The sequence below is a fragment of the Pteropus alecto genome, unplaced genomic scaffold (assembly GCF_000325575.1).
Source record: "Pteropus alecto unplaced genomic scaffold, ASM32557v1 scaffold13, whole genome shotgun sequence".
NCBI classification, from domain to species: Eukaryota; Metazoa; Chordata; class Mammalia; order Chiroptera; family Pteropodidae; genus Pteropus; species Pteropus alecto.
The window spans coordinates 11,315,245-11,328,277 of NW_006434373.1; the positions used below are offsets into that span (position 1 = coordinate 11,315,245).

Here is a 13,033-nt window from a genome sequence, read left to right on the forward strand (position 1 = left end):
TAGTCGTAGATTGGTCTGTACCTGTATTAAATTAATTTACATTTGTTTCCATCTAGTCTGTGTACAGATTAATTATAATTTTCAGACCTAGGTTTTAAACATTATTACTAAAATAAACATGTCAACATCATAAAAGAAATAGTGGGGATTCTTCTAGATTAACCAAGACTAAAGAGACATAACTACTGAATGTAAAATGTGTTCATTGATTAGATTCTGGTTCAAACAGAAATAGCTATAGATAACATTCTGGGGACATTTGAGAAATTTTAATACAGACTGGGTATTGGGTGGTATTCGGGAGTTAGTTTTGTTAGGTATGATAATGTGTTGTGGTTATAGAGGAGAATGTCCTCATGTTTAAAAGATGTTGGCTGAAGTTTCATGACGTGTACCCCTTACTCTGAAATGATTCAGGTAAAAAAAAAAAAGTCTGTATGCGTAGACGTATGTGTATGCATATTTGAAACAAATATAGCAAAGTATTAGCAATTGTTCCAAGTAGTGGATATGTGTATGTTTGTTGTACTATTTTTTCCCCAACTTTTCTGAATTGTTCCAAAACTTTTATTAATAAAAAGTGGAAAAACACAGCTTAGGTATGCTTTAAAGGAGTCCTTCAGATAGCACCAATCCCACATTTCATTTATTCATTTAAAGGTCAACCCTAAGGATCTGGATTCCAAGTATGCCTATATCCAAGTGACTCACGTGATCCCATTCTTTGATGAAAAAGAATTGCAAGAGAGGAAAACGGAGTTTGAAAGATCTCACAACATCCGCCGCTTCATGTTTGAGATGCCCTTCACTCAGGCTGGGAAGAGGCAGGGCGGGGTGGAGGAGCAGTGCAAACGGCGCACCGTCCTGACAGGTACTGCTCCCCTGGCTTTGCTGAGGAACCACATCCAGACGTCAGCCTGCAAACCAAGACAGAGCTCTCCGGAAGGGCTCTTTGAGCTTGGTTAACTTTTCTCACATGTTCATTTCAGTTTAACATTTATCTATGTCTGCTTTTGAATACTCATGACATTTTTCTGTTTATCTGTCTGCATTTTCTTCTCCCAGACCAGAAGTTCACATCCAATGTCAGATCACTTACCCTTAGAATCTGATGAAAACGGTTGGCCCTTATCTCCTCAGAATGCTTTCACACACAATTTCAGGTGATTTACCAACTCCTGAAACCCACATGGACCCCTCTTAGGCCTGTGGCCCACAGGTCAGGAACCCCTGCACACAGTCCTACATCTGTCTCACAGAAAGAAGCCCTTTATGATCTCTGTCTCACAGGTCCTAGCATGAACCTGCTCAGAGATTTTAATCTGACTGAACAAATGGGACATAAGGCTGGATCCTACTCACCTGGTCTCTGAGAGTGGTTGGCCAACCTCAGCTTGAATACCTCCAGTACCAGCAGGCTCACTGCATTCAGAGGCTACCTATTCGGTTGTTACAGAGTTTTAATTTATCCTCTGTTTCTGTTTAGCCATCAATAACCCATTCTCAGAAATGTGTGTGCATCATTTCCCAGTTCCTGACAAGTGTAGAGTCATCCTGGGAATGAGTTTTATCGTGGTGGGGTGGGGAAGGGGGGCTTGTCTTATCTGCTCTTAGGTTAGGGTCAGCAACATGACTGGGGTAACTTACAACACTTTCTTGACTTTAAAAAAAGTCGGTAGGGAGACCTGTTCAGAAGGCCAGGTGTGTCTATGTGTACTAATTAGCAACGTTTTTCGAAGAGTGGCCATAATTCCGTCGAACCAGGAAATCGTCCACTCACTACTTGTCTAGAAGTCAGCGCTGTCAAGTGTTCCATGGGTACGATCATATGACACATCATAATAATAAAAGTTAAGGTGCTGCTTTTCAGTTGAGGCTCCACTCTCACCATTGAATTGTACACTTTAAATAGGAATTATGTGTGATATGATTGATATCTTAGTAAAGCTGTTAACAAAGTAAGAATATGGCTCATTATAAAATAGCTCAGAGCAGCATATTGCAGAATTTTTCACCCTTCCTCCCTATAAGGGACCTAGGATAAAAGTTAAAATTAAAAAAACAAAAAACAAAAACAAAAAACCTACATTCTTAAAGAAAGAGTCCCTATTCCTGCTCTTAGAATAATAAAATAACATGTAAAGCACAATATTGTCTCTTCCTCATATGTCAATGAATTGCTTTTCTAATGGACACAGAAGCACATTCTTCTTATTAAGATAACTACATTTCTAAAGGGAGTCATTTTATGAGAATAATCAGCTTACAATGTTTATCGCTATAGCTGTGATGACTTTAAATCAGTGCTTATCAACGGTTGTTCCTGGATGTGCAGCATCAGCATCACCTGGAAGCCTGTTAGAAATGAAAATTCTCAGGCTTCACCCAGACCTATCAATCAGACACTCTGGGGATGGGACCTAGCTACTCGTACTTAACAGGCCCTGAGCGATTCCGATGCCACTCAGGTTTGAGAACTGCTTTAAAAAATCTTCATTCCCTGATGAATCAGGGCCAGAATTTTTTATTATGATTGTTCTGTCTGCTCAGGTAGTGTAGTGACTCATAACAGTTATTACCATAGGGTGTTTTCTCTGGGCAGATTTCCTTCAGGGTTACAATTTACATATTGTCACAGAATTATTTTAGATTAGATAAAAGACTTGAGCAAAACTCTGTACCTGTCAGAACAGAGGGGACCAAGAGTAACTCCACTACAGAGAGAGGCCAGGTAGACACATATGTCGTTGGGGCAGGAAATAACCACCTTGCACACACAGCTGGGAGACTGAGAAAGTATGGGCAGTGCAAAGCCTGGGCCTGGGTCCTGCAGACATGTATCATAGCTTCACTGTGTGACCTTGAGCAGGTCACTTAACCTCTCTGTGCCTTAGTTTCCTCACCTGTAAAATGATAGTTGTACTATCCAACTCATATTAAAGAATTTTACAAATCATACCCAGGAAGGGAAAACATGTACTTCACTTTGCTAGATCTTATCTACCAGTGAGCTCCTTGCCTGTGAGACTGGTGACCAAAAAGACGTTGGGGCACGACAAAACACAAAAATCAGGGTGTAACTCTCGCCCTGAAAGATCTTAAAATATCTAAAGGGAGGGAAGGTGGGGATAGATAGGAGTAAAGGAAGTCAAATATTTGGTGGTGGAAGGAAATTCAACTTTGGGTGGTAAACACACAGTGTAATATACATATGAAGTATTGTTGAATTATACATTTGAAACTTATTTAATTTTATTGACCAATGTCACCCCAAAAATCGATTCTAAAAAATATACCTAAAGGACAGTTACTGAGCAGTGTAAAGATTTAGAGAAGACGTTATAGAAATGCTACTAAAAACATGGAAAATCTATCAACCTTTAGTTAAAGATACACAGGCCAGGATATCCTGAAGACTTTGAACTTGAGTTTTCCTTCATGTTATTAATACATTAGTTTCGCTATTGTATTGTTTCAGATCTGACCTTTGGCCTTCCAAGTTGTGGGGGAGCCCCCTCTTCCTGCTCTCAGAGTCCAGCAAGGGCTCACTCTCCTGGATAGTTCAGACAACTTCAATTCGTGATCATTTAAGATCACCCTCCAAGCCCCTTCAGCATAGATTTCTGAGCCCATCTCCCAACCTGATCCCCTAGCCCTTCTTTCATGGAGCTCCTGCAGTGGAGTTTCTTCCCAATCACAATGCCAGAGCCTTCCAAGTTATGCCCAGACTCCCACTCAGGTTGGTCATATTCTCCCGCCCTTCACCTTCTATTCAGTCAAATCAGACCATATTGTCACTTCTCAGCTATCTCTTCCTCACCCTTCTTCCTGAAGACCTGCAAATCGCTAGTATGGGCAGTTTGCTAATGAGGTGATACTCACTCAGTCTGTCACCTAATTTTCCACCTTCCAGGCCACTTTTCTCTTTCATTTAATCATTTGGGCAATAATACATTTATTAATTCAGCAAAATTTATTGAGCACCAGCAGTATTTCAACTTGGCTTACTAACAAAAAAATGATCTCTTGCTTGTCCTTTGCTAGATTCTAGCAAAAAGAGACAAATGATAAACAGTGAACATAATGGGTACCTGTGTTGGAAAGTAATGTGCTCTGAACAAAAGCGGAAGGCGATTGGAAATGTGGGGTTGAAGGAGAGGGTTGCAATTTAAATAGGGTGACTGGGGAAGGCCTCACTGAGGAGGTGACACTTGAGTCCAGACTTGAAGGAAGTGAGGAGGTAAGCCATGCAAACATGTAGCTGTCTGCGAAAAGGCCCACAGCAGGGGTCTCTATGCCCTGCACATTCAGGGGACAACCAGCAGGTCAGTGTGGCTGGAGCTGAGCAAGGAGGAGAGATGAGTCCGGGAAAGGAAGCCAAAGGGGGCTGGTAAGCAACAGTACCCAGTTTTTGTCACACTATCAGAGGAGCCCTTGGTTCAAAGAGGATTTATCAATCTCAGTGCTCCCACTTATAAACTCTATGTCCTCAGTCTACGGCCATGCCACTCTGAACAAGCCCAATCCTGTCTAATCTCAGAAGCTAAGCAGGGTCAGGCCTGGTTAGTACTTGCATGCAAGACCACCTAGGAAGACCAGGTGCTGTCGGTGTAAAAAATAAATAAAAGTAAGGGATTGTATGTTAACAAGGTCCTTGTCATCTGTGAGGTCAACCAAGGGTTGCCTTGCCTAAAAAAAAAAAAAATCTTAGTGTCCTCAAGGAACACAAAAAAAATAGAAGGCACGGATCCTTGACTTTAGATCGATAAAAACATTTAGACACTAGAACAGACCTGTGAGTGTGTGACAAATGAAATTGCATCGAGTGTAACATCTCCAGCTTGCGCAGACTTCCGGTGGCCCGTTGCAACTCTGTGTTCTATGTGGAGCTAACCTGTTTTCTCATATTGTTCCAAGTCCTTTCTGAATAACACCCTCCTCCCAGCCTCTTACCTAATAATAATGAATCTAAACTCAACACCTGCATGTTAAAAAATAAAATAAGCTTTTAAGTATATATGTACAGTTCTGTTAGTAAATATATGTTAAATGATAATATTATAGTTATTTATATACCATATAAAGCAACAAGGTAGAAATTCGAAACAGACCCAAATTAGAATCAGCTGTTTTCTCTGTTCATTTTTAAACTTAACTCTTTGGTGTTGATAAATGCAGGTGTCTTAATATGATAAATGAAAACGTATTGATTTTGTTGGTTAAAAAATATAGTATAAGAAAAAGTAAATATTTTTATTTATTTTTTTATTTATTTGTTTTAAAATATTAGTGCAACTTTAACAGTTTATGAATTTCTAGTTCATAAAATACGTTGCTTGGAAATATATTCTCACTTCTTATTTTTCATTAATTTCTCTGATTTGTGAAGACTTGGGCATGTGATTCATAGTTGTTCTGTGGAGAAAAATGAATTTTCTTAAGAATATTTTTATGAACTATTTTCTGGACTTAATCTGTATGTGATATATCAAAACTGTTTAGTCTTTTTTAGATTTCCAAAACCATCTTACACCTACTAGCTCATTCAAATCTCGCAACTTCCAAGAAAGGCAAGTCATTCATGGATGAAAAAATTCAGGAGAGAACGATAAAGTGATGTCTTCAAAGACACACTTCTCACATAATGTTAACAAGGACCGAACTCGCTTGACTTTATATGATACAACCTGTCATTAAACATACACAGTGATAAAGAAAGACAATATTCTGATTCCATGAAATACTGGCATATGACTTTGGCAAGCTTTGGTTCTTTATCTGTAAAATGGGAATAATAATTACTTCTACCTCAATAATGGTAAAGGTCATGCAGGCTGTGGAATAAATCTGGGACCCCTTCTTCTGCAGCAATACACTGCTTCCCTTACGTGAAGAAGCGGATACCAGTCATGTATCAGCACCACACTGACCTAAACCCCATCGAAGTGGCCATTGACGAGATGAGTAAGAAGGTGGCTGAGCTCCGGCAGCTGTGCTCCTCGGCCGAAGTGGACATGATCAAACTGCAGCTGAAACTCCAGGGCAGCGTGAGCGTCCAGGTGAGCCGGGCACCAAAGCAAACCACAGGGCAACAGAAGAAAAGGCTCCTTTAAGGTCTTGGAAAATTTCAGGTTGTTTATACCAGCCAGGTCCGGTGCAGATCCTGGCTCTACCTGGGGTTCCTGCTGTTACCTCCCCTCATTGTCTACTGCAGTTTCTCCTGATACAAAAGGGAGCAGTAGACTTAGGGTACCACCCCACCACCACCTGCAAGAGTCATTCTCACAAAGCTGTCTGCCAGTGACAGGAGACTGCTCTCCATACTAACCTGGTTTTTGGTAATTTAGAGAATTCCGCATGCCTAACTGGAAGCATTAAGACTCTTCTAAATGTAAAGAAGTGTGGGTAGCTCTAGGTTTTCTTATAAAACTATTGTTTTCTGGTTTCTATGAAAATTCTATCTGAAAAAGCACCTTAAGTTTTATTCTCTTAATGATACTTTTTGATTAACAGAAATTCTTCATTTTAATATAGCCCAGTAGATAATTTTTTCCTTCACTGGTAGCAGTTTCTCTGTCCTCTTTAAGAAATCTGTTCTTAAACATGTTTCAAAGATGTTCTCTTAAGTTTTCCTCCTCTGTTTAGCATTCCTGTGGAGACTTGCAGTCCATCTAGAATTAATTTTTGTGTGCGGTAGCAGGTAGAGGTCAGAACACATTTGTTTTTAATTTAGCTATCCAAGTGGTGTGTACCATTTATGGAAAAGATCATTCTTGATCTAGGTACTGATTATACAAACATGTTCATTTTATGAAAATTTATCCAACTCTACGCTTACATTATGTGCACTTTTCTGTTTGTATATTATTTCAAAAATACATTTTGAAAAAGATTTCCAACATATAGTTTCTTAGGAAATTGGTAAATGTTAAGTCACCTTTCCAGGGACCAGTATGCCTTTTGCTTTATTGATATGTTTAAGTGTATGTAAATAATTCTAGCACATGTTTTATGTGTGTTCGTGTGTGTGTATCTCCAAATCTCTTCTCTTTCCAGAAGGGTGTGTTTATTAAAGTTACATGTAGATCGTAATACATAGATTTGGGGGTTTTCTTAGTTTGTTTTCTAATATAAGCTTTTATCAACTTTGTATCAGATCCATGCTGAGTTGCTGCCTAGCATTTTTCTAAATGATATTCACCACAAAAGTATTTAAAGGTGTTTTCAACCTCTTATGGCCCAAAAGACTTAGATACCAAAATAAGTGATCCAATAAATATAATAAACATTCCAGCAACGTGAGTGATTACATATTGGGGCCAGAGGCCACAATTTTCTGTAGATAAAAACAAAACCACTCAGTAATGTGACCAGGGAACATCCAGCTTCTATCAAAAGTGCGGAAGAAGGGTGTGGGCACCAGTGAAAGGTGGAGCTGGATGGGTTGAGCTTTCTAAAGGGCAGAATGTGTCCTGCCATTTGACTCTGACCTTAGTGTTTTATATATGCTCAGTCATCTTAAAAAGCAAAGAATTGCATGATGAAATGAGATTCAGTTTATACGTGTGTACCCACCAAGGTAACACAAGGTTAGAACCAGAGGAAATTAATTTTATCATTTTATTTGTGTATTTCTGTCACTCTTTCACCAAGACCCTCACTGAGGTTGTTGCTGTACAGGACAAAGCCATCAGGGTGACTTCATGGTGCTGCGCTCCAGGTGCTTGTTTTTTTAGACCTATGAAGTTCAGCAGCTTTCCCCTGTGCAGTTTCTTAAAGCTGAACATAGTCGTCCCTTGCTATCTATGGGGAATTGGTTCCAGGAACCCGTAAATTTACCCAAATCTCGAGATGCTCAAGTCCCATACATAAAATGGTGTAGTATTTGCATATAACCTACACACATCCTCCAGTATACTTTAAATCATCTCTAGATTACTTATAATACCGAACACAATGCAAATGCTACAGTTGTTATACTATATTTTTAGAGAAAAATGACGGAAAAATGTCCGTACATGTTCAGTATAGATACAACTATCATAGGCCTAACTACATAGTACATGTCAGCAACAACGTAACTTTTAAAAAAATATTTTTGATCCTCGGTTAGTTGAATCCACAGATGCAGATGTCAGATGCAGATGTATCATTTTGTATAATCGGTCATTTGGGTCGTCTTCAGGTAATTAACATAGTTCTCTATACACATATCCAATGATACATCCAGTCATCACAGAAGGTTTGCTAGTTGTTCCTGTCTCAGAGAGCCCACCTGTTACCTTCCAAGCACACTAGACCTTCTAGGAAATATTATGCAATAATCACATGGTAAAATCCTTTCCCACGCTGTCTTGGATGCCTGTAACTTTCTCCTTCCTATCTAGTGAGTCTGACCTTTTTATCCACATTCTCACATTTCCTGGCTTATCCAACTTCAGAGAACTCTTCTTGGCTAATGGAGAGAGGTAGGGTTCCTGTTGTGAAATGCCCCTGATCTTTGACTTTCCAGCACACTGTGATTGTTACTTTATTCAGGGATAGCAAATCCATTTGCCGATGGCTGTCTACATAATTCAGTGAGCTGAACAGTTGGTTTTTCCGTTTTTCACTGAACTCACTAGATTGACTTCTTTGTTCAGTGTAGTGTAGCACAAGTATCAGTTGAAAGACTTGGGCTCTGGTCTCAATGTTTTGCTTGTTGGATGTTTGACCTTGAATAGGTCCTTACGTTTTCCAAGCTTCGGTTCTTCCTACATAAAATGAATCATCATCACCAGTGCCCTCAGGATGGCCAAGATGATAAAGTCAAATAATATCTAGCAATGGAAGTTTTGTTCATGGTTTCCTCTTTGAGGGCATGGGTTATAACTAACTCAAACATCATTTTTAGCACATGCCAACTGAAACTGATTCAATGGTAAGTGGTCATTTTCTTTCAAACAAAATTTAAAATCTTTTTTCTTTATCTAGGTCAATGCTGGTCCACTAGCATATGCCCGAGCTTTCTTGGATGACACAAACACAAAAAGATATCCTGACAATAAAGTGAAGTTGCTTAAAGAAGTTTTCAGGTAAAGTACACTGGGAATGTTTTTTCTCTTTAACTATTAACAATTTCTGTGCTCATTCTAGAAAGAGGTACCACCACCTACACCCATTTTTCATCCTCAAAATGCCTTTATTTTCCTCTCCCATATTATTTCAGGCAATTTGTAGAAGCTTGCGGTCAAGCCTTGGCAGTAAATGAGCGTCTGATTAAAGAGGACCAGCTAGAGTATCAGGAGGAAATGAAGGCCAACTACAGGGAAATGGCAAAAGAGCTTTCCGAAATCATGCATGAGCAGGTAAGTGCCACACTAGAGTTCTTCTCATGTTTAGGGAGCATGTGTTAGTTGGGGTCTTAAGTACACCCTGTGATGGCCTACACCTTCCGACATCCTTTCAGAATTGTGATATTTGAAGAATGATGTAGCATGCTACACTGCTGCTGCTATCTAAGCACAGGTTACTTGGGGAACAGCTGACAAATCGCCCACCTGTCATTATCTAATGCGACCAGAGAGGAGCAGTACCCACATCCTCTTCAACACTCTTAGAGGTGGCCCCAATTCGTAAGATTTGTCCCTCCCCAGCCAAATCTAGCTAAAAACTAAGCAAAAAATATAAAATGATATACCTATTCTGTTCCTAGAATTTTCGTTATTCACCCAATCCTTTGAAAGAACAGGGTTTACCAGCCCGGTTTAAGAAATTATCTGTTGCATTAAATGTCTTTTGCCATTTGCAAAATTAGAGTTGTTAAATTTTTGACTGGGTACCCCAGTGGATTCTTCATGGCTACTTCTATATTTCTTGTCATCATGGGCATCTTTCCTAATTACATTGTTACTATCACCTTCCTGCATGAATTCCTTTCAGTAGGATCACATATGCGGGCTCAGTAGTCATCAGAGGGGACAGCTGCCCGGGGAACCAAGTAAATGTCAGAGTAGCATTCACATAATTGCGGAGGGGTCTGTTCTCCATCAACGTGCTGACTCCTTCCAAATCACAAGGCCAGTCTTCGTAATTAGTGTTAGCACCTCGATAATGTGCAACCACTTTTGTCCCTTCCCTGTATTATTTCCTTTCAGTCTTGTAAAGTGGAAGCCAGGACCATTTGTGTCAGTGAACATATCATATGGTGATTTAGTTAGGAAATTGCTGTTGCAGGAAACTAACTTAAATGTCTACATTTTAACTTGCTTGCTTTTTTTTCTCCTTCATGCTAACACATTCAGATGGGATGGTAATGTCATTTTTTAATTTTATTTTTCTGAAACTTGATAAAGTGATTCACATAAAGTAATTCCTAAGTTTGAACAACTGCAGACATTGGCATAATGACAATGCATGTGCAAAAGAAGGCACCCATCTTCTGGGCATTTAGAAAAATAGAAAAAAACTGAAATGATTAAAGACATGAATGTATGACTAATTAAGCAGAACGTGAGGACCTCATGGGACCAAGGTTTTGGAGAATGCTCAAGGTCTTTTCCATGGGGCCTCCAGATTCCTGTAGAATGGAGAGCTTGATCAGTGGCTGCCAGCATTTGGCATTAGAAAAGATGAAAGAAAAAATTATGGGCTGAAAATATTAAAATAAGCTCCCAGATTGTATGGACATTTGACACAGTGCTGTGCTCTAAACTGCATCACGAACTTTGCATTATCTCAACAACTATGAAGATTAAACTCCTTTGAACCCTTAAGGAAAAAGGATCATGACCTGGAGTAAACTTGCCTTTGGCTCTTCCAGGTGAGCCTCTGAATATATATGATCTTCTCAATTTCTACCTGGCAATAGGTCATCTCTTGCCCTTAGAATTCTTCCCTGCATTGCTGAATGAAAAGAGACTTGTTCAGGGTGAAAGGGGCAGCCACTATCTCTGTCCCAGAATGAAAATCTGTAAGACCCTGAGAAAAGGAGCCAGTAGAGAAACACAGATGCTCCAGATTCATTTTAAAAGATGTTTCCAAGGGACAAGGCTGGGTCGTGTCCGCATCAAGTACATGTAAGATAGACTTCCAGACACCGTATAATTGGGTGAGTCTAGAAGGCTCTCCATTTACTAGCTTGTAAAGGAAGCATGTTCTGGACTTTCCTTTCATAATCCTGATCTGAAAAAGTCATTTACTAGGTGAGCTGACACAGTCCCTCTGCAAAGCTCCAAAGCCACGCTATCTGAGCACACCATCATTCACAGGAACAGTGACCACTGGATGATAAATCGTGCGTGTTATGTGAAATGTACTATTTTGAGAAGTGTTGTTCAGGGCATCGCAGTTGGGTAATGTTGTGTTTCTGTGCCTCAAGATTTGCCCTCTGGAGGAGAAGACAAGTGTTTTACCGAATTCCCTTCACATCTTCAATGCCATCAGTGGGACTCCGACAGGCACAGTGGTTCACGGAGTAAGCAGCTCATCCTCAGTTCTGTGATTTTGCCTCATGGACCGTGTGTGGGGACTCGCTTTGTCATTTACCAACTCAGGATGATTTCCAAAGCTAATCACTGGGCTCGTGTAAGACACAGGAAGACCAAGCACAAGAAGAAGTTGGGAATGGGAGAGAAAGGAAATGAAGAACTGTGTTATTTCACAGAAGGTTTTCTAGAGGAGTCGTAAGATGGCACATATTTTTTTAAATCTCGCTGGCAATATTCAGAGTTTTCATTATTTCTTAACAAAAGTGTGTTATGGATACTCTCAAACTGAAGTTAAATTTTATTCTTCCTTACAGAGTAGTAGTAAAATAAATGACCGGGGGAGGGCGGGGAGGCGGGAGGGGTTGGGGCGGAAACTGCTCTCGAATGAACATTGCAGGGACAGTAGCACTGAAATTGAGGCCGGGGTAACATTTTGCCTCTAGGCTAAGCTGGAAAATCTTGAAAATATTTTTCTTTTCCTGTGGCACATTCAGGTTGAATACAAGAACTATTTTTGTGACTAGTTTTTGATGACCTAAGGGAACTGACCATTGTAATTTTTGTACCAGTGAACCAGGAAGTTTAGTGCTTTTATACTCATTTACTTGTGTCTGAAAAACATGAAAGCTTAAGAAACTATGTGAGCTTAAAACTAGTCAAGCAGTTTAGAACCAAAGGCCTGTATGAATAGACACAACTATGCTAGAAAGTTTAAAGTCGGACAACATATTGTTATGTACATAGAGTTTGTTAATATAGTCTTGGTATTCTGTACATACATGTATTACATTTCTACATTTTTAATACTCCTCACATCAGCTTCTGCATTAAGTTTAATTGTGACAGATTTGTGCTGTTCTTCATATATGCAAGACACTTGACTTTACTGTTTTATCCTTGTACATAAAACGTGCAATATGGTGATGTATACAGTCTTTGCTATGTTGGATTTATAAACTGTTTTAAAAAGTTCATCCTTTTGCCAAAATGGTGGAGTATGTACTTGGTAAATCTTAAATCCTGTGGTGAACAGTGGTGTGATTTAAAGCTTTCACCATGTTATATTTTCTTTTGAAACGTTAATTTAGTAATTTTATATTGGGGAAAATAAAGGTTTTTAATTTTATTTAACTAGAATCTCTGCCCTGCTGTAATTAAACATTCTGTACCACATCTGTATTAAAAATTACATTGTTGATTTTCCAGTGGTGGATATCGGCTGTTTATTATTTGACAATCCTAAGAGGGGCAGGATATTGAAATACTCAGTGCTGAAATAACACGGTATATGAAATTTGCTTTGAAATACTTGAGAAAGTAAAAGAGAGTAGACAGATGAAACAAGATTGACAAATGTTGGTAATTGTTGAAGCTAAGGTTGGGTACATGGGGATCCTTGTTTGTCTGACTTTGTGTAAGTTTCCATGATACAAATGTCAAGAGGCGGGTGTTGGGAACAGATGCTCTAGAGGACTTGCATAAATGCTATGTGGCACTGTGGTCTGGCTCTGAATTCTAATTGTTCCCAAGTATACGGAGACACCATATTACCTCCGGCTTTTCCT

At 39.4% G+C, this 13,033-nt stretch overlaps 1 protein-coding gene across 7 annotated transcripts in view; it reads left to right on the forward strand.

Annotated features, from left to right (window-relative positions):
* Positions 1-12,673, forward strand: part of DOCK9 (dedicator of cytokinesis 9) — a 242,404-nt gene extending 229,731 nt beyond the window's left edge. For all 7 annotated transcript variants that reach the window (XM_015587356.2, XM_015587359.2, XM_015587358.2 and 4 more), the window contains 5 exons: positions 661-871; positions 5,869-6,059; positions 8,974-9,074; positions 9,209-9,347; positions 11,360-12,673. In XM_015587356.2, coding sequence (XP_015442842.1) covers positions 661-871; positions 5,869-6,059; positions 8,974-9,074; positions 9,209-9,347; positions 11,360-11,482 — 765 coding nt within the window. In that variant the 3' untranslated portion in view covers positions 11,483-12,673. The remainder of the gene's footprint in view (positions 1-660; positions 872-5,868; positions 6,060-8,973; positions 9,075-9,208; positions 9,348-11,359) is intronic.
* Positions 12,674-13,033: the final 360 nt, after the last annotated feature.